We start from the raw sequence: 24,195 nt of genomic DNA on the forward strand, positions 1-24,195 counted from the left end.
TCTCTCCCTTGCAGATTAGGGAGCAGCACTGTATTTTAACCAACCTGAAGTAATCATTCTTAACAGACACAGAGGTGCCAAGTTCCTCTTACAAACCACAAGTCCAGCATCAGACTTTGCTATACAAGTCCAGCATCCTCCTTAGATTCTACAAGAAGTTAGGACTGAGGTATTTATCCGACCAAGACAATTTCCTAGCACCAGCGTGGTTTAATAAACATCAGTACCCTGCACTGTAAGCATGGTACCAGCGCTTCTAAGATCTTCCTTCTTTTCTTGAGCTTCTTCTAGATCCCTCACTCACCTGTGGGTAATTCATCGTTTCAACAGTGCTGTCATAAGCAGAACGCAAAGATGCGAAGTTGATGAGAACATCCACCTCTGGGTGCTTCCTCATGGCATCAGACATGTTCTTGTAGACTGGGATCAGGATTTCTTTGTGGCCCCAATAGAACTTCTGCCTGTGGTCACCACTACAAAGGAGAAGATGAGAAAGGCCTGACTTTTAAGGTTACTGCAAAGACAGAGGGATACAATGCATGCAGATAGAGGAGTTTGCAAACCCCAGTTCTCAGACACCACGACTGACTGTGAGACACTCACTAGCAAGTGAGCGTACGTGGGGAGGGACCATACTAACAGCAGAAGGTTCTTCAGAGTATAGAACAGAGCAGCATATGGAAGGAGACGGGCTAATGGGGACAGAGGCATCCAGCAAGATGAATAAGCTCTCCCACAGTGAAGTTACCAGAGCCTCAATTCTACTCCAAGCTGGAAGACAGAATGAGGCACAGAAAGAGTAATGAATGAGGTGCATGCAAAGCTGCGTTACTGGACTGGGACAAATACTGCACTGGGGGAAACAGGAAACCAGTACCTGTGGCAAACAGCCAGGGTAACAACGTGAGGGGGTCAGTCAACTTTTCCCAATCCTGCTGCAGTGAAACTCTGCCCACCCTGCCCCACACACCGAAGGAGATGCACCTAGGGAAGTCTCAGTGTAGGTGTTGTCTTCTCTGTATGGTCTTTACGCATGGTAGACTCTCTGATTGGAATTTGAAGTCTATTACTCAACCATTTAGGACTCCAGAGAGATTGGCTGTGTTTCCATACCGTTATGTTCGTACTGGAACATTTCAGGTTTTGTCAGCCTGACTTCCTCAAAAAGGTCAAGCAGAGATAGATTATTATTAGACAGCCTTAAGCTTTTTATCCCAGTGGCTTTTTCCTCATTCAACAACTGTGACGCCGCAAGGGGTTTGCCACTCAGCTACGGATGTGGCTACGCCTGCAGTCGGTTTTTAGTACCCTGAGGTCTGCACTTGCTGAGGTGTTACAGCCCTGATGATAATTGCAGCACTACGGACTAATGGCACAAGGTACTTAACGGACAAGAGAGGCACAATTCTCTGCAGGACAGAGCTTGATTAGACATCAGCTATCTTAGATGTCTGTAAATAGCACAGAAATGAAACAAGCCTCCTACCCCTACATCTGCTCCCACCTCACTGTGCCAGCCAGCCCCTCCTTTCCTTCTCGCTGCTTGCCCTGTGTAGCAGGAAGACCCCTCGCAGCCATGAGGCATGACAACAGAACTGCTTGTGCACCACATCTCCACAACAGCCACGTTCTGGAGGCTCCTCCCGAGGGCAATGTGAAACACTTAATAACCTCTCTCACCCTCAGCTGCGGGGATAAGGGCAAAGAGGGTGAATACCACAAGAGAACTGTATCCCACTGAAGGATTGGCACACTTCATGCCTGCTGAAAAACCTGCAGCTACTGCAGGAAAAGAGCCTGAACCAGATGAACGGGGATTTGTTTTCTTTTTATAATTTTGTTTGGCTACACGACAGACTGCCTTAGTCTAGTTAGCAGAGCTGCTCTGATTCTGGCTAATGTTTGGAGGGGAAAACACCTGCTTCAGTGGGTACGAAGTGAGATGTCAGAGACAAGGATGCAGCAAACAGTGTGTGAGTAGAAGAGACCTCACACGTCCTTAGTGCCTCTGCTAAGTCAGTGGGCTGTTAAAGAAAGCCCAACCAGTAACGCCTGCCTCACTTGTAGAATGAAGGAATGGAATTTGGACACCCTTGGAAAGAGCATGAAGTGGGGCCTGGAACAGCTTAACATTAGCCACGTCATTCAACAGAGCAGCCTGAAATCAGCGGTTGAGAGAGGTAGGAAGCAGCCTGCAAAGCCAGCCTGATGGTGGAAGGGAGCGTAGGAGAAGGCGTAAAAGCAGAGATGTGGACTAGAGCAGAACTACGCTACAGAACAGAGGCTGGGAGAGGAGGAAGCTAACAGGAGAATCTGAGGGAAGCAGTCAGAAAAGTGACACCGTTATCCCAGGCTACTTACGTGAACGGATAAACCATGGCAGCTACTGACGGCTCATCCCGGGAGCAAATGTAATCAAAGTCCAGCATCCCTTGCACGGCCCGCGTCTGCATCCCCCAAATGATAGCTTTGGTGTGGCGGCTGAAGAGGGTTGTAGCTTTACCTGCTCGGAGAGAGGGGCGAGGGGAAGAAAAAAAAACAGAACAACACACCCAAAATGTACATCTGTGCAAGATCAAAGCAGCAACTTTGCTACAAGTCTGCCTCAAGCCTCCCAGATAAGCGTATTCCCCCTCCCTCCAAACTAAACCAACAGCTGAGCTGCAGGATGTAGTAGCCACACTCCCCAGATTAAGGAAGAAGCTGCGGATGGAGCAGCATCCCCCTCTTCCCAGGATTCTGAACACAGTAGCCAGGTTTTGGGTTTCACGAAACGGGCAAGTGCTTCATCACAGGGTGGGAGCTGGTGTAAGACGGGAGAGACGAGGAGTGAAAAGAGCCTCCTCCTCTCCTCGCATGGGCTGTTCACATCCCTCCCAGATGGATTTATTCTGCAAAGCCGAAGAGGAAGGGAACTTTGCATTTTGTTTTATTGCAACAGCCTACAATCTGGGAGAACCACAGGAGGTTTTCCTCCTACATTTGACAGGGTGCCAAAAGTACGATGATAGAAAATAACAACAAAAAGCAGAAAACGAAGGAGACTAAGAGCAGAAGAGCTCTACATTACTCAGCTTTTGTTTTCAGTTCTTTTTGATCATCAGAATCCAACACAAGCCTCCTTGGATGGCTCCAAGCATTTATATGCGGCCCAAAACTTTGGCTTTGAGGGACAGAGTCACAGGAAAGGCAACAGTTCAGCTAGTGAGATGGACTGTTCGCTTCAAATACATTTACACCACTTGTCACAGCAAAATGTTGAGTTCCTCCCTTTGACTCCAGACAGTTCATTTTAAAAACTCTTAACCCTGAGCTGATCCAGCTGCTGATCCCAGTCAGTCTACAGCTGATTCCTTGTTGGCTCCGAATCAAAGGTAGATGGCATTAGGGATTAGACAAGATCCTCTTCTGCCTGGCTTGAGCGTTAAATCACTGTTCTCTCCAGCACTACAGGCTCACAGTTTAGATGCACTGCCACGTGACTTGTCCTCAGGAAGCTAAAAAACCCTTTCAATTTATCATCTTACAGAGGCCTGCAAGGAATATTATTATTCAGAGGGAAGCAGAGGCCCAGGAGGGTGATGCTATTCATCTGAAGCCACACAAGGAGAGTCCCCTTCTGCTGTTGCCCCTCTTATGATGGAGAAAACAGCTTGAAACTTCACTTGGACTGCAGCTCAGCAGCTTATTGTCACTTAGCACTGAGCTCAAGAAAATGTTTAAAGTTCTTTAACTCCACTGAGCACACACCAAGCTTCAGTGGTTTGCTGAACCGATAAGGCTACAAGGACATTTACTTCATTCAGCAGCTTCTCTGTGCCCTTCAAGGCTCATAAGCAGGGCATCTACATTTTTTGTTTCCTTTTAAAACAAAAGGCCAGTTATTAGGAATAGTTAATGATTCATTCTTTCTGAAAGTGAAGAGCACAGAGCTTTTCACAGCTTGCTAGGTCTGTTTTTTCCCCAGTTCTTGTGGGAGGGCAAAGGAGGGAAGGGGAAAAGAAGTTTGAGACCTGTTCTTCCCCCCTAGAAGCACTAAGTTTTTGTGCAAAGCTGGATGCGATCTGCACTTCAAAAACAGCTGAAAAGTTCACGTGGCACTAGCTAAGTACGCTGGCAGGAGGGAAGGGAAGGACCAGACAACACTGCAATCTTTTGAGAGAAAAAACAGCAACAAAAAACAAAAACTAAAAAAAAAAAAAAAAGTCAGCTGCCAGCAAGGCCAGACACATTCAGCTAGTCACACGTGTCCTACCTGAACCAGGTCTTGAAGCTGGGATTGAATCTGTTGAAGAGAGAATCACTCATGCAACAATATGACACAGTTGGCTGCTGTCATTCTGACAGCCTAGGGGGGCACCTGCGAGAGGGCTTCCCTCCTCCCCACAGCACTCAGGGCTTTTGGGTTTTGCTTTTGTTAAAAAAAAGCAAACAAGCAGACTGGAGCACTCTCCATTGTACTTCCTCTCCAAGTCAAATTTTGGATTTTTGCCATCTAGAAACCTTTCGCTTAATCCAGCACAAACATTACAGCTTCAGGAGATTGTTCTCCCCACTGCAAGCTCCGTGGCTAATGTTTTCTACGTATTTTTGAAGCACTGCTCATGCAAAAACCTGTGCACAACCATCAACAGAGCAGTGTGTTTTTGGTGTTGTGTTTCAACAGGGTCGGACATGAATCCTACGGTCATCATGTCACACTGCTGACAATGAGATCTGTATCTCCTTGCCTTCAAGGGAGCAGGACCAAAATGGTATCATGTTCTGTTCTTGCCCAGTTCTACTGTTGTTTTCCTCCCATACAGCATGCTTTTACCCAGTAAGGCTTCCAACAAACACAACCAAAAGGCCACCAAAGCTCAAGCATATCATGCTAAAGAAGCTTCCTACAAACTTAAATAGAAAATAAAAACTAACAACCAAAAAAAAAACACCAAAGAAACCCCACCACCACACATACAGAGCAACCTCAGACCCTACGTGTTTGAGGGCTACATCACAGCTCCTACTGAACCAGGAAGGTTTCTGGCACTGTTTGCACTGTTCATCCAGGAAGCTGCAGACTCTACCAGGAAGGACTTTCTGAATACCTACACTGTTCCTTCCAACAGCATCCCCTGGGAACACCCCATAGTTACTGAAATGGAAAGCAGGCCTCAGATCAGCAGCCACAGCACAGTCTCTAACCTGTTGTCTGCTGGCCTCATGTATGGGGACATGGTAGAGCTGCAATTCTCAAATTGTGGTGTTCCCTTGAAAGGAACGTCACAGATCAAGGTAGCTTTGACTCACCTCATGCACAAGCGAACAGCACACCAAGGGACACATTCTAAAAGCACTTAATTCCATTCAAAACAAAAGGTAGACAGACACCACAAAATTACTTCTCTTTATATCCAGAAAAAGCATTAACCAAGTCCACCTTTCTCTCTTTTCAATACAACCTGGAGCAGAAGTGAACTGCCAGCAACCACTGCTGGACTTACCAAGAGGTGCTGTTGGCTTTGCTTTCTTGGCTGGAGCAATATCATCTGGCTTGGACTCGGAGAAAGAAGCCGTTCTGCTTGGTGCTGGAGTCTGAAAGATTCAGAAGCCAAGTCAGTAAGGGACAGCATGCCAGAGCAGGCTTCCCAATATCCATTTCTGGGACACGTAAAAGGAGATGGTCATTTTGGCTATGCTACTCTCCAAAGAGGAACGATTTAGTGATAAATACTTTGGTCAAGAGAAGGAAAACTAAATGACCAAGTTCCCAGTAGGTGCAAGAGTCACATTTATGATGAAGGGTCGTGCTTTCTGCATGAGTGAGGTGGACATCAGGAGGGTCCCTCCTGGAAAACTGTGCAGGCAGTCAGTTTTCCTCCAGCTTTGAGCTATACAGGTATGACAGTGGCTAAGGTCTGCTCTGACCTGTTCAGGCAGGGGAAAGCTGCCTTCAGGAGGCTTCTCACCAGCGTTCCCTTTCACAGAGGGGGGTGGAGGAACTCACCGAAGGGCTGCCGCTGGCATTGAGGAGGAAGTTGGCAGTGTGGGCTGCGGCAGGCGGTTGGTTAGGGATAGGTCGATGGCCAAGAGCCATCCCCACAATTGCAGTCATGTGAGTCTCGGTGCCAAAGACGTGGATTGGGATCCCAGTCGTCTTTCCTGCATGTGCACACAAGAACAGTCAGCTTTGGGGGCGGAGGGGAAGGAACAAGACCAGCTTCTGCCAAAGTGAAGTATTTAACCTTGAAACGGCCCAGCAGGAAGCAGGTGGAAGATACAAGAGGCAAGAACCAAGCTGAAGGGAAGGAAACGGGTGGTCCTTACCCACTTCTCCCATGACACGCAATCCTTCCTGGTAGTTCGGGCCTCCTCTTCGCACAAAGATCCTCACCTCATGCTCTTTCAGAGGGCCTTGGTAATCCTTAATTGCTCTCACAATGCCCTGAAGGAAACAAAAACAAACATATGGTACAGGTGAGCTGGGCGGCCTAGCATTTACCGTGTCCTCCCCATCATCTCAACAACTGCTAGAAAAGATGCGCCACCAGCACCACACCAAACTGGAGAGAACAGCTTGGGGTTGCTGACTGGGGGCATCTGCAGCTACTTCTGAACAGTCACCTACCTTAAAAGTGGCTGCGACGTTAGTGAAGTTGGCAATGCTGCCCCCAATGATCAGGATTTTACCTGAGGGAAGAGACAAGCATAAATAAAACTGCTTTAAGAACACAGAGTACTTGCTCTAAGATCGTGAAGCAGCGCAGGGCAAAGTGAAACAACGCTGTGGTTCAGGCTGACAGCTTGCAGTAAGTTATGTTCAGCAGGGTCTGGGAGATAAGAGCTTTGTATCAAGCAGGAAGTTTTCTGATAAGAACCCCAAGCCACGTTTGTGCTTTTTGCTACATGGAATAATACAAACCCTCTCTGAAGCAAGAGCTGACAGAAATCCATCACTATTTGACCCAGAAGGCAGCAGTACATTAAAAAAGCTCTCCCAGGCAGCTCTAAGCACAGTAACCAGCCAGCTTTGTTCATTTTTTCCCCCAGATGCAGCTTCACCGCTGAGCAGCCTGGAGCTGTACACCCTTCCTGAGTAGTTTATTACAATTTTTCCAGTCCCAGCGACTTTCTTACCTTCAGGGTGCTTCTCTCGTGTCATGAGGGAGAGAATAGTCTTAGCATAGTCATAGGTCTGTTGTTCGCTTGGGGCTCCCGAGTATTCCCCATAGTTAGCCAGTTCATTTACGCCCCCCAGGTCACAAATGGTGTCACTATTAAAAAAAAAAAAAGGATTAGTTATAATTTTCAAGTCACTCTAAAGGTCTTAAAGCATTCCAAATTCCTGGGAAAGGGGAGCTCAGAGAGGTCAAGCTATCTGCTGAGAACAAAGCTGCTCTCCTCTTGGTGCCAGGCATGATTAATCTTGTTATACTTCCTACACATACGATGGGAACTACCACAGCAACCACGTGAGCATCAACAGCCTCCAGGCAGCTCGTTCCTTTCCACGTGAAAAAGGAACCTTAACACAGCCTCCCAGAAGAAATTATCATTTCTGAAGGACACTGCATTCCACATCCTGGGAAGAAACCTGCACAGAAGCTTCATTCTGAGTAAGTCCCAAGCAGCCCAAGCATGGGAAAGACCACTTTAGAAGTCTCCCCTTCCTACAGGTTGCATCCATTATTTTCTTTGCACTCCCCCAAAAAAAACCTTGTTCTCGTTACCTGTAAACTACAGAGGCACCACCACCAGCCACCATGGTCCAGATCCTGCCTTTAGGGTTGAGAATAGTAAGTTTCAAGCTGGCTCCACTTTTTGCATCCAGATCAGCGATGTAGGCTTCCTGCAGATGGAACAACATACATTATTTAAGCGTCTTACTGCCTTTCTCTGCCTAACGCCTGCATGCTCTTTTTCAAACCAAAAAACTAGCAGTGCTGGGCCCAACTTCTGGGCATGCAGAGCTCCCACATCTCTCAACTACAACTGTGGGAAGAGCAGAACCACAAACACAGCTTTTGTAAGGGAAGAAGACCCAGCTTCATCTCTCAGGGGCCAAGAATGGTTTGTGTTACAAGCTCTTCAAGACAGAACACTGAAATGGGACTGATACAGACAACTTGCACCTTTCCCTCTGGAAGAAGTTCAAAGAGGAGCAATGAACCTAAGCATGCACTCAGATTTTGATTCTTGCTTGGGAAGTCCTACCCTCCAAAGAAATCATGTAGTGTTTATAAGGTCTGCTGGCTTATCTCGTTTGTCCCAAGTGAAATCAAGTTTATGTACAGCAGTCACTTGTGACATTACTTCATTTGTAGACTACACATCCAGAAGCAGAATTTTTCTGTTTGCACGTGAAAAACTCTGGAGATGGAGCTGACTGCTGCGTGCTTCACTAAGCTGCACTGCACTGGCATTTCCATGTCATCAGACTGTGAAATGACAGAGCAGCTGTCTTTTCCTCCACGGCTCAGCCAGCCCTTAGCAGCTCGCAGGTTTTATGGTTCAATGTATCACAGTCACAGAATCAAGTGCCTCTGAACTGAAAAGTCTTCCTCTGACCTTGTCTGCAGACTGCGACCAGAGGAAATTTAAAATCAACACACCCAAGGCTACGTTCTCTGGCTGTGCTGCAGCTAAGAATGTAATCACCCAGAGATGTAATTTGGCTCAACGTGGTGTTCCTGTATCACAGCATGCTCGCCTGTCGTGAAGCACTTTATTGGGAGTTCATTAAAATTCTCAAAGACACTGACATAATAACATTCACAGTGACTTGCAGAGGGATGATTCAGAGAGACAAAAACTCAACTAATCTATTTAAGAGCAAATTGAGTTAAGTGTTGGCATCCAGCAAGCTACGTGGAGAGAAATAGCTAAATGGATTTCCTGGCCATGTTACAAAAACCTTTTCCAACTGAAGCATAATTATAATTACTGAAATGAAAGAGTTGGGACAGAAATCCTTTCGGAGGCAGCAGAACAGTCACCTGAAGTAAGCAACAGAACAATGAAGGAGAGAGCTCCAGGTCCAACAGCCTTTGAAGCTGCTGGGAAGCTGAGTATGAAGCAGTGTTTATACAACTGGCTGTGCAGACCCAGGGAATGGGCATTAAAACAAACACAGCTTGCCTGCAGGCATCTGTGGTCATCATTTTTCAGGAAAACAGGTGTATTAACATCTCAACTTTTTACTTCAGCGTGAGATACAGCAATATTCTCTCTGGATTCACACTCGCATGTGTTTTGCACACAACTGTTACTCTGCTGTAAAGATCTGTAACTGGAACACTGCAGAAACAGCAGCCCCAAGGAGGCTGCCAAAAAAGTGCTCCACCAAAAGTGTTGCTGATGGGGGAGCAACGCAAGTGAGCACCATATAAAGGAATACTGTACAAGCACAGAGCTTTGGCACATAAATGAAGTTAAATGCAAGCCTCCTTTTAAAAGATTTGGGCTGTGACAGATTGTAACTTGCCTCTGGGTAGGCTTCCCTGCCAAAGGGAGGGGGAAACTCCACGTCCCCCCATTTCACTTTGCAGATGTAGTCAGCAGTTGCATCAATCTTCGCAGCCAAGTCAAGGATGTAGACACCATCTGTAGTCACCACTGCATTAAAAAATAGATCAGGATTAGCTGTGGTTTGTACACACTGCAAATTTACTCAAAATTTCATCCCATACAGAGATTACAAAAGCTAGGTTCCCTTTGTTCCCATTTCTCCACATTGGTCACTTAGTTCTATTTACCAAACCCGCAGAGCTCCCTTAAGAATTAACTTGTGACCATAGTCACGGACCAGGCTCTAACTCAGGTGTTGTCTTATATTGCTACACAGCAGTGCTTATGTGCTTCAGTTCTGACTTCACATCCCTTTCAGTGGAATTTCTTTGCCTGCACCAGGAAATTGGACTAACAGCTCCAAGACAAATCACATCCACTTCTGTACTTTTGGACACGCCACTTAATATTGCTATGAACTACACCAAATGGAGAAGGCTGAAATACAACTTCCAATATTTTAGAACAAATGAGCAGGAAGTCCTGCACATAGGCTCCCAAAAACAGCACTTACCTAATGGATTGATCTCGAGGTATGTGAAGTACAGATCTTCATAAAGGTTGAACAGGCCACAGATGAAGCTAGCCAAGACACTGCAAAAAATTTAAACACAAATTCATTACAGCAGCCAAATACAAAGTACAGACTGCTCTGCCTCATTTATATCGAGGTAAATCACTTTGTATCAATTTATTTCATTCTCATTCATCTTCTTTGGAAGCCTGGCTGATGACTCAAGGAAAGGAAGACCTTGATGACTCATCCTAATTACACCCCACCAAACTCTGCTGAGAACATGGTTGTGAGGAACTGTCATGTAGACGTTCAGTCTGTTTCATCTCAGAGACAGAAACGCATCCCTGTCTCTCACTGAGAGATACACATCTTTGTCAGGACTAAGCCTCATTAGCTGGGACAGGGGAGAGACTGCAGTAAACTTTATTAGTGACAGGCTTCTTCAGCCTTTTGGTGCCAAATAGTGCTCTCAGTGAGCATGTTATCTTTAGAAAACTCATGACTCATGATAACTAGCTATAGGCATCTAATTAAGGGAGACGCAGAAGTCTTAAAATCTAAAGATCAATTTGCAGTAAAACTGGGAATATCAAGAGAATGGCTCCCTTGATGGGACAGAGCAAGGCACAGTAGTACATTTCTGAATTAGCAGCCAGATTCACGTCTTGTTGCCATTTCTACTAAATAAAAGAAACTCTTCTGTGCTGGCACAAAGGATCAAAATTCAGTACGTCTCCGACATCTCAGAGGTCAAGACTTCAGCACCTTGAGAAGTGCTCCTGTCAAGTGAAGGCTCAAATCACCACGAACGCTCGGTTTTGGTTTCACAAGAGGCTCAGAGAAGGTCAAACAACTTGGATTTAGGATGCACGGCATGTTCTTGAGAGCAGCAAGAAGGGGAGGAGAGCAAGCTTTAGGGTGAAACAGTATGAAGGGATGTTGCACTGAAATAAAATAGACAAGATTCGGGGAGGATGGATGGCCATGCCCAAAGCAGGCACAGCATCTCAGCATCCATACTTACTCCTTTTTATTTGCTGGTGCGTACTGCAGGAGCTGTTTCTTCACATCTGCTTCACTGAGCTTCTCATCCACTGCCACGAGCAGCTTCTGAGCTTTGGCATCAACATCTCCCACATCCACACCGCCTTCATGGTGGAAGAGGACATAGTCTCCCTCCCGGGCAGCATATATGCACACATAGAACTCTTCCTCCTGCAGCACAGACCCAGACACAGACATTAACAAGTCACACCCAGCAAACACAGAAGAGGTGTTTGTGTCAGCACAAGGGCAGAGGCCTGGGGGACAGAGAGCAGCAGGGTCCAGAAAGCTTCATCCTGGTGAAGCACGTCAGGGACAACACTTTCAATTTCTGGAGAAAACCATTCCCATTTTACACAACTGAAATTCCAACCAGGGTCCTTTCCTGTGGGCAGTGAAAGCACCTACATCTTAGCTAATTATACCCTTCCCGCAAATGATTTCACCAGCGCAAATTGAGACATCTCACATCAGTTTGTTATCCACACTTGGGAGCGCCAGATTCAAGGAGCAGTGAGCTGCCTTCTCCCTTCCAAATGGGTGTCTCTGATGTGATGTATCACCTCCTCTCAGCAGAGAGAGAGCAGACAATGCTATTATTGATGACTCCTTGCAGGGACTAATGCTGTGCCCATATGCAGCTCTGAGAATATGCATTGACACTGTCAGCTTAATAGCTCACTCCCAAGCTCCAGCTTTTGCCATTATATATCAATCCGTTTAAGCCACATTCAAGTCAAAAGAGATCAAAAAGTGCTTTTTATCACATTAATTGGTACACCAACCTGTTTGTGAGGGACGAAGGGTTCAATCAGAAAATTCTTCAGGATTCCCTTGGCGTTTGCAATCTGTAGGCAGAAAACAAGACAGACACCAATAAATAAATACCTGCCCAATATCCACATTTATGACAGCACAAGGCAAACTTCAAGAACTAACACTAAGATCAGCTCCTCCCAATCACCTCTCTACTGTGTTTTCTGGGGAACCAGACTGTTCCTTGTAGCAAGGTCTTGGGAACTGTCTTGCACAGCTTTCCTGCTATCCAAAACCCGATTGTTTGGGCTCAAAGGACACAGCCATGGTAGGTACCCCTGCTCCTGGGGGCACCACTAAGTAGCCACCATCATTGGCCACAACTCCTTGGCACAGCCTCTCCTTTAGACACATTTGTTGCATTGTGCTAAAAAGCTGTTTCGACATCCGTCATTTTTCCAGTGGGCAGGCGCACACGATGCAGTTGCCCGCTGTTTCGTAACGGCCTTCAGGCAAGCCTCACGGGCTCAGCTCGATGCTGGAGCCAGCAGCGAATCAATCACAGCAGGGCCAAGGCACCAGCTTCATCGAGGCAGCAGAACTCTCAGCTCCTGGAACGCAGCAGCTGGGATGGCAGGCATTTCTTTATCATTAGCATTGCAGGAGCATTCCCAGAAGAATAAATATTACCAGACAGCACCAACCTAAAATAACAACCTGAAGCAACACTCGCTCATCAGCCAAAACACTGGCTGGCTACAATCAGAGGACAATTTTATGACAGCTTTTATACTTGTCTTGTTAAATCCGCCTTGGGTATTAGGCAGCTATGCCAGCTAGACACAGCATTTGAGCTATCAACTGATGATTCCCTAGTGGAAAAGATCTTCAAAATTGTCCTAATTCCTGCTGAGCTCCTGCTATGTGGGTCCTGCACAGCAGATGGTAACAGGGGGCTCTGAGTTAACGCGGTGTGTCACGTAACAGCACTCTTACCAAGAGGATGTTCACATGGGCAAGTTTCTTACTTGCTTTGGCATCAGAATAACTTGTCTTTTAACCACCATAAGCAGGAGAAATACCTGCACACCAGCTTCTATCGTGCAAGCATTCATAAAAAACAGACCAAAAAAGTCTTAAATTTTTCTTGCCGAGGTGGCACTCACCGTGGTTTCTTGTCCCAAACGCTGCTTGAGCCAAACCTTCACCTGATCCAGGGTGAGGTTAATTCCAACCAGTCCGAGCTTCCCACGTCGCTTGATTAACTGATCTGGCTTCACCACTAAACGCTACAACATGCAAGAGGGATTAAAAAAAAAAAGAATAATTAGAAAGTGATTTCGGTTGAGAGATTCTCTGCAGGTGGTGAAGTGAAAGTTTCAGGAAATTCTATCCAGCAGGTATTGCTGCAGAGTTCCTGCAGTCTCTTGACTGGTGCTTAATGTGCTACAGTTGTTAAGCAAATGCATCTCCCGGTACAACAAGCCTGAAAATATTTTTCTCCCCTTCTCCCACCTCTGTACTTTGAGAAGAGCTGCCTCATTTCTCCTCAGAGCTCTCTGCTGCACATCAGCAGAGACTGAGGCTGCAGTTTGTTCTGTTGTTGGTGTTTTCTGTGAACTTAAAGCACTTTCAATGCAACTGTTAGCATGGTATTTAGCTACTCCCTTCCTGTAAAAATCCATGCTGAGTATCGTTCAGTATCCCATCAGTTTTCCAATCAGTCTTTATTAGATGCATCACAAAATTAACGTTTCTCTGCAAGCAGAGGCTCATAAGGAAAAACCAACCGAGCCGTGGGATGCCAACCACAAGCACAGGCAGCTGCTACAAAGAAAGCTCCTGCTGTCACCGTGTACTTACACACGAGACCAGCTAGGGCCAGAGTCACGCACATTTGAGTCAACTGACAGTGCCTCTGTATAAAATACCTACAGAAGGCTGTTCCTAGGTAACACACTCATCTCTAGCTTGCAATTATTATTATTATTTTGGCTATGAAGTGAGAGCCATTTTCCTGCACAGTTAAGGCACCCTGGAACTTCAGCAACCCACAGCACAGGGCGTAATGTATTGCAGGACAGATAGCAATCTTTCTGCCGGACTGCACAGCGCTTTCTAGTGTTACAAGAGTCTGCCTTAAAGGATAAATATGATCCTTCATCCCCCTGGGTCTCTGCAAGTCTCTGATGGATTGCTGATATTTTTCAGAACTTGCTCATGCAGCTGAGTGCAGGGCATTTAATTACCCTGCGTAGGACCTCTATCAGTCATGAGTAAAGGGCTATGAAACATTCATCCTCTACTAACCAATAACTTAATTACATTAACTGTGGGAGAGGAGCCAGTTTGGACAGCAAATACAAGGAGCTCTGGATATGTTTTCCCTACAGAAAGTACAATGTTACAAAACAAAGAACATAAAAGGTCTTGCACAGGAAAACAAAAAATGAAGCTTTGCCTGGCATTTTGCTTGGACACAGGAAATTTAAACAAATTCCTAACTGAAAGTTAGACAAGGAAAAAGCACTCCATGATTTCAGAAAGTAAGGATTCAAACCCTGTCAAGCAGGGACAGACATCCCAAGAGACTCTCCCTTTGAATTAGCCTGGTTTACCTTCTGTGTGGTCATCAGCAGATTGTCACTTGCAGATCTCTCTGCTCATGCATTTCACTAACTCCTTAAGCAAATTTTATAATCAGACTCCCTTGAAGGTGCTGTGACAGCCCTGAAACCAGGCTTGTTTCTTCATCAGTGTTGCAAGTATTGCGGAGCAGCAGCAACGACTGGTCCTTCACAAAGGTCCTGAGCACACAGATGTGCTTGCAGCCCTGCCCGACTGCAAGCACCTCGTGTGGGCAGGGGTTTGTCCAGGGCTCAGGGACGGCAGGACGGCGAGGCACAGTCCTTACCTCGCTCAGGAGCCAGGGATGGTCCTGGGTGAGTCGTGCCCAGTCGGTGTCCGGGGTGACTCGGGCATACTTGAAGCGGTTCTGGATGGCGGAGGATGTGCAGATGTACTTGTACAGGAACTCCTTCCCTGTCTGCTCCGAGATAGCTTTGGCTGACATGGTCACCTAGTCTGGAATGAAAAACAATCCATTAAAAGTGGAAATCAGGAGAGCACAGTTCTCACAGGTAACTCTCAGCCACCTCGCTCAGTGAAAATACAACACAAATAGGGCACAAAGCTATAAAACTCAAGCAAGAACTACTCTGCTTACTTAAAACCTCTCTCCCATTCAGTTCATCTGTGCAACAACCATTTCTTCTACTTTGGTACCAGGGAGGGACAAGGCAAGAGAACAGAAAGCCTCCCTCCCACTTCTTTTCTTCTGGCACACCGCATTTCCAGGCTGAGCTTGACTGCAGGCAGATTAGCAATCCCCCATCCATTAGAAAAGGGGGAAAATAAAATGTTACCACTATTAGCAAAACCCCAGAGCAGAACGTATTTACAGCTCTGTTTTATTTGCTTTGGGACCTAGGTGTTTTGAGAGCAGCTTTACACCCAAACAAAATAAGATGCTTAACATCACAAAGAAGATTTAAAGGCAAGACAGGTTTTTGTTGTTAAAAAAGATGAAAACAAGTTAAAAATCCCTAATCAAGCTTCTTTTCTGAAGATGATTTTCTTTTCCAAGAAGCACATTCTAAACTGAATTAAGTAAATGATTCCTGATCTCAAAGCTGTAATTTCTCCTTAGATGCCAAGTCACATATGTCAAAGAGGTTTTTATTTTTAACTGCAGTAAGAATTATTTTAAAGAATACTTCATCCCAGGGAACCTGTCTGCATCCAGCTGACATCAGAGCTGAGTCTTGTGACCACTCAGAGCCTGACAAGTGTTTTCCACTTTTTCCAAGGGGTCAGAGTGCTGACAGAAGAGCTCGAGCAGTGGCTCGTGCTGAATTCTGAGCGGCTGGAGAGCGTGTCAGGGTTCCCCAAGCACAGCCAGCGGGGCAGGAGAGACAAAAGCACTCTCAGGGTGGTTTCTAGGAGAGCTGCAAAGCAGAAAGGCACAACCACAGAAAAGAAAAGCTTCTCAAATTCCATCCATCGGGAAAGGGAAATATTTGAACGAGTCAGTGAAGACTGGCTTTAATTGCCCGTGCCAACACAAATGACCAATTAAAGGCCCACTGAGGAAAAGAGTTAAAAGATCCCATGGTTATTTCTTGTGCCATCCTCTGGGTAATCAACTGGGTTATTCATCCTATAAACAAGCACAGGATGTGCCTGGGAATAATTTGCCATCATTAAAAATAAAGACCCTTTTCCCTAGGGTCAGAAGAAAATCTTTCCTGTCCTCCCTCCCTTCCCCCAAAAAATAAAGAGAAAGGGATTTACTCTGCAGGGGAAGAAAAAAAAAAAGTAGGAGGCAGGTTGCATTCTCTCTATATGCCTCTGGCATGGAGTAGGATGGACAAAGTACCATTACTGAAAACTCTTAACTAAGCTTAAGAACTGACAATCAGATTTGCTGCTAGCATCTTTTCAAATGCAATTCAAGTTTTAAAATAGAAAAGGAGAAGCTATCGCAAGGGCAATGCTGGTTCAAAACCATCATTCCTGCTTTCAGAGAACTAAATTGTATAATTGCACCGCAGCTTCCAGCTTAACCCCACTTCAAAAACAACATCAACCGTTTCCTAAGCACCCTGACCTTCTCCAAATAACCAAAAGCCCCTTCTTGCCCCCATAAACACTTACACCTAATATTTAGCCAGCTAAAAACAACACTAGTGCTGAAGTCAACATCATAGCCTAAGGAGAGGGGACCTCTAATGAACAAGAGGAGGAGACCCAGCACTTTTTGTTTGTCTGGTCCCCCACAGCGAGACGCATCCTTCAGCCCTGTGCTCAGTCCCGTGCAGCCCCGTTTAACGTAGCACCACGCCGAGGCTGCTGGGTTTCAGTTCTGCTCGCTGACTAGCAGCCATTCCTAAAAATACGTCTGCTGCTCTCCTGAGATGTTGTGGGAGTAGAGTTGTCTGAGAAAAACATTGGCAGGCAGCAAATTGTTAAGTCCCAGGGCTACGAGCAGCCCTTCTGCAGGAGGTTTAGAAGCAATCTAGAGCTTCCATCTCCAGCTACATTGAGATAACGGGGCTGTCTCAAAGGATTTACGTCCTGCTGCCAGGTAACTAACAACAGCAGCACGTGTTGGAAGGGGTCAGTGAAATGGAAATGCTGGGTGCCAGTGCATTAAACACTTACATACATTAAACACAGCTCCTTAGGTGGGCTGTAAATTCAGCCATAAGCCAAGCACGGACACCGAAGCTAGACAGATGTTCATCTCTTCTTGGTGTTTGACCACTGCAGCTTCTTAAAGAACAAGGATTTTGAATGGAAGGGAGTAAAAAGCCTAACGAAAGTGTTACAACCAGAAGCACGTAACAGTCTCAAGGGGAAGCAGCGTGCAAGCCCCCCAGAAACATCCAGAGGGAGCTGGCTTGCAGATATCTCCTGTGCTTAAGGAGCAGCAAGATGTTTGCTGTCCAGAATCCCATCCAAGTGCTGTTCTCTGCCCATCTTTGCCCTGCAGATGCCACAGAACTGCAGGAGTGTAAGCTGCGTTGTGATGTGCACTAAAACTTACAAACATCAGCAGGGTCGTTCCAACTGCCGAACCCTTAGCAGTAAGGAAGCTGCAAGACAGAATGGTTTAACCTCTAAAAACCAACCAGAGTTTGCTGCATCGGACCAAGAAAGATCTCAAGCTCATTTCTAGAACTGGACTGCATCTGTCCTCTGCTAACAGCGGCTCACTTTCACTGAGCCACTCTGAGACAGCTTTTTCTTCATTGAGAGGCACCGTGTAAGCATCAGAAAAGCACTGCCAAGGAGAATATAACAGCTTCTCTGACCAAGGGCTTCCAGCTTCATGTGGTCAACCACAGGTTAGCTGCAGAAAAAAACGTTTCAAAGCCATAAAAGCAGCTGTACATCAGGCTGGTGGTTGGCAGAGCTGTAAAACACACCTTATTCTGCAAACACGCAAACAAATCCAACTCCCTCAACCCCCTCTCTGCTACTTTACCTGCGCAGCTGCACACACATTACACTCAGTCATCCGTACCAAAGCACTCAGAACTTTCCATGACAATTTTCACTTTAAAGCAGGGCTATTTCTGGGAGCAAATCCTGCTCCCAAATTACCTGCAGCTATTTATTTTGCCTGGTAGGAAATCGGAATACCCTTGCTTTCAAAGCCCTTAGAAATACATCAGCTGCCTGCTCTACCTTTTGCCAGTCCCGGGCAAAAAGTACCACGTTTCTGCAGTAAAAGCAGATAAAGTGGTAAACATATTTCTTAACCTTAAAGGAAAAAGGAAAAAAAAAAGTATTTTGCATTTCCCCAAGGCGACACGGAGTCCCTGAACAACACTGCAAGATCTCCAATGCACATTTACAAATCAAAACAACCAAAAGCTGGTGCTGGCTAAGCCAATGACCAAGATGCAATTGTCTGCAAACGCAGGAAACTGGACCCAGTGACCTAGGACACCCCTCAGGTCTTATTAAAAGGCCTGTAAAAAAAGAAAAAAAAAAGTCAGTTGCAACAACAGTGACATATATTGGATTGCTTAATCCTAAGTGACTCCGAGTACACTGGATTCCCACGAAGCCCAGCACATTACCGGGCTCCTTCATGCCACATTCTGCTGCTCCTTCAGTTTCTTTCCTTATTTCATTACCCCAGGATTGTGATTGCAAAAATGACGTGAAGAGAGAACACCTAGATTACCAGAATAGATGAAAAATGACAGAATCCTTATGTCACGCTAGCTGTCCCATGGCAAGAGACCAGCAGGAGTGAGGCTGTTCTGCCCCCGATTCACTGAGACGTTTCCCAATGCATTAGCAAGTCCTTAATCACGCCCCTCTCTCAGTTTTTCCGCTGCTCCCACCCAGCCTTTCTCAGGAATAGGCAGCGTGAAACAATGCTCCAGCCTGCTGAACCGCTCGGTGAAAAGATCAGCGGAAAAAAATCCACGGGGCATCAGCAGTTCCTGGCTGCGTGTGCTCGTGCAGGTCCCTCATCAACCCCTGAGGCGTAATTGGAGCAGACTCCATGAACTGCTTGCATCTGCTCTGCAGACACCGAGCAGGAAAACTGACTGCAGGTCACCACAGAGCTGGGAACCCTCAGTTTCCTGGGAATGAGGCAGGTTCAGACTGTCACCTGTCCTGGCTGGCCTTATCTGCAGCGCTGACTGATGCTGATGAGAGTAACGGGTGCACCTCTGGACTAAAAAACCAACGGGGAAGATCCCTTTCTCCACGCTAAATACAAACTACAGGGAAATGTTTTCCTCCACCGATCCACTCCCAAGACGTTGCTCTGTTCACGATTCATTCATTAAGGCTGAATTGCAATTTTCTGATGACTTCAGGCCTCAAATCTTGCAAATGCCACAGATGGAATAGTAGATTCGTGCTGGTAGCACAAAATGCCACTCGCAGTCTGCTTTTAGCACTTATCTTCTGCTGCACGGGATTTCAGAGGCAGATAAAGCGAATGATTTCTACCTGATAACGCCTCTCTGGGCTCACTGTGATGATTTGCTGCTCTTTTTACAGGTTCTGTAGGGCTGGCAGGATCAGTTCTACAGCCCGAGCCACCAAAACCATTCCTGCGTTTGAAGGACGCTGCCCTGAAGCAGAGGACAAGAGCTCTGCTGCACAGATGCCACGTACCTAGTCTTGGTTTGACAAGCAGATCACTGGTGTAAGAATAAGGCGTTGGTGGGAAGCGTCAGTGGTTTCCACGAATGATTTCTGTTCGTTTGCTGAGGCTCTAAAACAAACAGCTTCTCTGCAACAGGGACCTTTACAAAATCATCCACGGCCAATGACGTAAGAATTAAAAAAAAAAAAAAAAAAAGCTGGTGTTCAGCCTTCACTAGCAAACAAGACAAATGGATTAGATCGTGTTTGGGGCCTCAGGAGCACGTACTCCCCTAAAACATCACTTGTCAAATATGCAAAGCAAGTTTATCCCTCAGCAAAATTTCTCAAGTGTCTTGATGAGAGAAGAGCTACTGTGTGATAATGGTATGGACCAAAAAGCTAGAGGATGTTGTGTTTGCCGTGACAACTGGTACCTAACGCCCCGATATACCAGGGGCTAACCGAAGGCAAAACACAGGAGAAAGCAGAGAAAAAAAGAAAACGAGAAATTCATGACAACAGAATCAGGGTAAGAACTCCTTGAATCCCAAAGAGACTGGATGATGTGCAGTCACCTCTGGAAAAGGGAGAAAAAAAAAAAAAGGGATAAATTTTTTTTTTCTTTAAACCCTTTGTGGTGCTGGAGGTGTAACTCAGCGAGCTTCACCAGTTCATGTCCATGCAGAACGGGGCTCACATGCACGGATTTACTTGGATCCAGATCCTATCATACCCAAGCAACGCTTTTACAGGAAGAAAAGCGCCTTTACTGCTTCCAGTAAAGATCCCATGCCCTCTCTTCCTGAGAAATTTTAAGCTGCACTGTAAAGCAACCTTCCCCCTTCATCCCAGGTCATTTATTAACACGGTTCAAGACCGGCCAGTATTTTCTGCCCATAGCAGCGTGAAAAGTTACGTCAGCTTCCACCTGGCAAGCGTGCCTGCTTTCATCAGAGGACGTGGAGGGGGCTCCAGGGAAGAGGCCCCACAGCAGCCAGCCAACTTCACAGCTCAAGCAATCGCGGCGCCGCGCGTTATGAAACGCCTGGCACCGTCCTGGTGTGATGCAAGCAGGTATCACTCGCCGGGGTGGTGAGCGTGGCGAATGTCCAGCTCTGGAGCAGGTTCCCTGCAGATGGGGAACCTCAGAAAAAGGAAGTGCAGCCAGGGAGAAGGGCAATGAACCCATCTAAGATTAGCGGAGAGCAGGAAACAGCCTCCAAACACCCCGGTGCGTGCCTGGTGCCAGAAGCGGGATATCTGGAACTTTGTGTCTAACAATCAAATTATCCTGCAGCTCTGTGCAGAGTTCCCAGCAGTTTCGTTCCTTCGCTCTTCCCCGTGTCCCTTGGGGAACGGGCAGCAGCACGCTTCTGGGCTGTGTGGCCGGGCAGGATTCCCCACCGTGGCTGCCTTCACAGCGGGTCCCGCTTCCAGGGACGTGCCAGGAGGAGGAGGATGGCTGGAAAACCTCCTGCACAGCCACGCAGAAACCTCGTGCGGAAAACTCGAGGGGGTGCGAGGCAGAGCGTTAGACAGGAGAGCTGAGACCGATCCCAGCTGAGGGAATAAATCAGCTGCAGGGACAGGCACCGCGCTCAGAGCACAGCTTCCACTGCTCTGCCAGGCAGCAAACGCTGCTTAAGAGAGGGAATCCCGGAGCCAGTGCAAAATGGGGAGAATTCCCCAAGCAGCCAATAATTCAAAATAAAAATAATTCAAAATAAAAGATGTGGAGGGCGGCCATCTCACGGCCCCGGAGCTGTCAGCTGCGGGCACGGAGGGTGACAGGGACAGGCAGGCGGGAACAGAACCGAGCGGAAAAAAAAAAACCCAAACCCGGAGCCTCCTTCCCCTTGCCTCGGGCGGGTTTGGGGTCGAGGAGGGGCAGCGGGGCGGGGGCTGCCCCCGGAGCCGGGCCGGGGGACGCTGGCTGCGCTCCCCCAGCTCCACCCCGGGCTCACGGCCACGAGCATCCTCCCCCCACAGCGGCGGAGCTGCGAACCGGCCTCACCCTGCCCCGAAACCCCCCCAGGAACCCCCGAAACCCCCCCGAGACCCCCCGGGGACCCTCCGGGGATCCCCTCGGGACCCTCCCCGGTTCCCCCCGGTTCCCGCCGCCCTCCTGAGCCTCCCCCCGGGGGCTCCTCGCTCTGGGCCCAGCCCCGGGGTCCTCCCCGGGCCCTGCCACTCACCGCGGCCCCGCTCGGCCCCCGCTGCGCTGCTCCCGGCCCTGCCCCGGCCCTGCTGCCGCCGCCGCCTTTTGTTCGCTGCGGCTCGGCGCTGCCTCCCCGGCCCATCGGCCTACGGGCGCCGCCGCCTCCCATTGGCCGCCGCCTCCGTCACGTGTGCCTTGCCTGAGCGCTCCCCGCCCTCCCATTGGCCGAGAGCGGTGGGGCGCGGCCGCGCGGCCTTGTGGGAGTCGTAGTTCCGCCCCCTCGTTGCCGCGCCTCCCCCCCCCTCCCCTCCCTCCCCTCCCTCCCCTCCGTCTCCGGCCGTGAACCGAGCCCCCCCCCCCCCCCCCTCCCCACCCCTTCCCCATCCCGGGCCGGGGCTGCGGGCAAACAGCGGCGGTGCCAGCTCGGAGCAAAGGGCCGCGGCCACGCCACCGTCACGCCGAGCGCCGCCCGCCAGCCACGGGCAGCCTGCCCCCGCTGGCAGCCCCCGCCGAGCTCCCAGCGCTGCAGCAGCGCCGTGCCCGCTGCTTCTGCTGCTTCCTCCCCATCCTCATCCTCATCCTCCTCCTGCTTCTGCAGCCTCTCAGCCCCCGGGCCAAGCCGCCCACCCTTCCCCTCCCACGGCCCGGCCCGGCGTGCCTGCACCAAGCCGGATCCAGGCGTTCCCCGGAGCTGAGCAGCCTCCCCCGGGGGTGGTGTAAGGCAGGAGGTGGCTGCCGGTACCGGCGGTGGGGTGAGGAGCTCCGCGGTGCATGGCCAGGCAGCAGTTCTGCTCGGGAACCAAGCATCACCGGCGTACATCACCATTATGGTGCATGGTCCTGAAGGATACGGCTGGCAGGTGGTCTTTACCTGAGCAGGGCAGGAAAACATCTCCCACACACAATGACAGGAGAAAGGGACACTTGTGGAAGTGCAGGATGCGGCCATCCCCCATCCCTGTTCACAACAGCCCCGCTTGTTTGGTAACAAGCCTCTAACGGCACTCAGCACGGTCTCTTCTGCTTGCCAGCAACACTCAGAGCACATTCATTTTTTTTTTTCCCCTGGTATTTCCAACCTGTGACTAAAGTACAAATCAGCCACACCGAAGAGAAGCGCCCTGGGGCAGTCCCTCCGATGAGAGAGGATGGCTTCGGTCCAGAGGCGAGCAGCCCATGACATTATCACGGGGCTGGAGCACGGACTTGTAACAGCCACCAGCGGGTGACCGGAGGACACAGACACGGTGCTCCCGTCTCCTTAGGGAGAACACATCATGACCCGCATTGGCAAAAGGCCCCATGGAAAACAGTTACCAGAAGTTTACTTTAAATCATCTCAACTTCTCTCCCTGTCGGCAGAGGGTTTGTCACGCCGGCCTCCCACTGCAGGGTCTGACTGGTTTTTGTGTCACCACCCACGCATGAGACTCCCTGCCTGCCCTCTGCACAGCCCCATCCGCCACGCCGTGGAAGTGAGGACTGACCCTGTCACTCCTGGGCTGCTTCCAGAATCCAGCAGCAGCTCTGCCATTCCCCACGGTGATGTTAAATCTTACAGACTGCTCTGAGCAGGAGGATTTTTTTGAGCAGGCCAGACAGGCCACACCCTCTCTGAGTCACTTTGCTGGAACAAATTGCTCCAAAAATTAATCCTGGCAGGGTCTTGTACAAGCCCAAAAACAATATCGAGACTTTGGATGCTGACAGGAGAGAACCAGAACATTCTCTCGTTCATCATTTCTGTTTGTCCAGGAGGACTGGATGCCGCAGTGATGAAACCAGTAGTGTGACCTACCAGCAAACACCAAAAAGAACTGAATATTACACAAAGAGGGGGGAAGGCAGTGGGCTGCTGTGCGAAGCCCCTGCAGGAGGCACCAGCTCCTGACCTGGCTGAGCAGAAGAACCTGCTCAGCCTGACGCTGGCAGGAGCTGAGGCATTCACACGACTGCTCTTGCACAGCGGTTTTCTGAAGCGCCTGCACTCCCACACTCCCTTTCTTTACAGCTGTGCCTCCAGCGCTGCTGTTTGGAAACGCAGCCTTTAGAACAAAACCCGAACAAGCACCGGAGCACCGCAGGCCGGACAAGCCGGGTGAGGAAACACAGCACCAAACACACCACAGCTCCAGCTGCCTGGAATTACCCGGCACGCATTTTGCAGTGAAACGGGCGTTTCCTTCCCGGTCTCGCGCACCTCTCCTATCCACCACCCACCCGTGCCCTACTTACACCGTGCCTCTGACCAGCCCACCCCACGCTGCCCTGGCTCGTGGGAAGGCGCTGGGCACGGCACGGCAGCATTTCGAGGCTCTCTTCCCACGCCAGCCCCCCGGGACCGAGCGCTCCCCACCGGGTCCCCCCCCCACGCTCGGTGCCGGCAGCGGCGCGGCGCGAACCGCAGCAGCCGCACGTGGCCAAAGCGCGGGCGCGGGAAACGGCCTCGCCCCGTGGCGCGCCGAGACGTCACCGCGTGGGCGGGGCT

At 48.8% G+C, this 24,195-nt stretch overlaps 1 protein-coding gene across 6 annotated transcripts in view; it reads right to left on the reverse strand.

Moving 5' to 3' along the window:
- ACLY (ATP citrate lyase) overlaps positions 1 to 22,389 on the reverse strand; it is a 29,053-nt gene extending 6,664 nt beyond the window's left edge. Inside the window, exons 1-16 of one of the 6 annotated variants that reach the window (XM_027445185.3) lie at positions 21,745 to 21,904; positions 14,781 to 14,950; positions 13,033 to 13,155; positions 11,896 to 11,958; positions 11,091 to 11,281; positions 10,064 to 10,143; positions 9,467 to 9,597; positions 7,713 to 7,831; positions 7,120 to 7,256; positions 6,611 to 6,672; positions 6,310 to 6,427; positions 5,990 to 6,144; positions 5,487 to 5,577; positions 4,256 to 4,285; positions 2,362 to 2,503; positions 305 to 473 (exon numbers count right to left, since the gene is read on the reverse strand). In XM_027445185.3, the coding sequence (XP_027300986.1) occupies positions 305 to 473; positions 2,362 to 2,503; positions 4,256 to 4,285; positions 5,487 to 5,577; positions 5,990 to 6,144; positions 6,310 to 6,427; positions 6,611 to 6,672; positions 7,120 to 7,256; positions 7,713 to 7,831; positions 9,467 to 9,597; positions 10,064 to 10,143; positions 11,091 to 11,281; positions 11,896 to 11,958; positions 13,033 to 13,155; positions 14,781 to 14,939 (1,770 nt within the window). In that variant the 5' untranslated portion in view covers positions 14,940 to 14,950; positions 21,745 to 21,904. Of the gene's footprint in view, positions 1 to 304; positions 474 to 2,361; positions 2,504 to 4,255; positions 4,286 to 5,486; positions 5,578 to 5,989; positions 6,145 to 6,309; positions 6,428 to 6,610; positions 6,673 to 7,119; positions 7,257 to 7,712; positions 7,832 to 9,462; positions 9,598 to 10,063; positions 10,144 to 11,090; positions 11,282 to 11,895; positions 11,959 to 13,032; positions 13,156 to 14,780; positions 14,951 to 19,576; positions 19,712 to 21,744; positions 21,905 to 22,365 lie in introns of those variants that run through there. The other 5 variants (XM_072028800.1, XM_027445186.3, XM_072028802.1 and 2 more) reach the window with 5 other exon arrangements.
- Positions 22,390 to 24,195: the final 1,806 nt, after the last annotated feature.

The sequence above is a fragment of the Anas platyrhynchos genome, chromosome 28, assembly GCF_047663525.1.
Source record: "Anas platyrhynchos isolate ZD024472 breed Pekin duck chromosome 28, IASCAAS_PekinDuck_T2T, whole genome shotgun sequence".
NCBI lineage: Eukaryota > Metazoa > Chordata > Aves > Anseriformes > Anatidae > Anas > Anas platyrhynchos.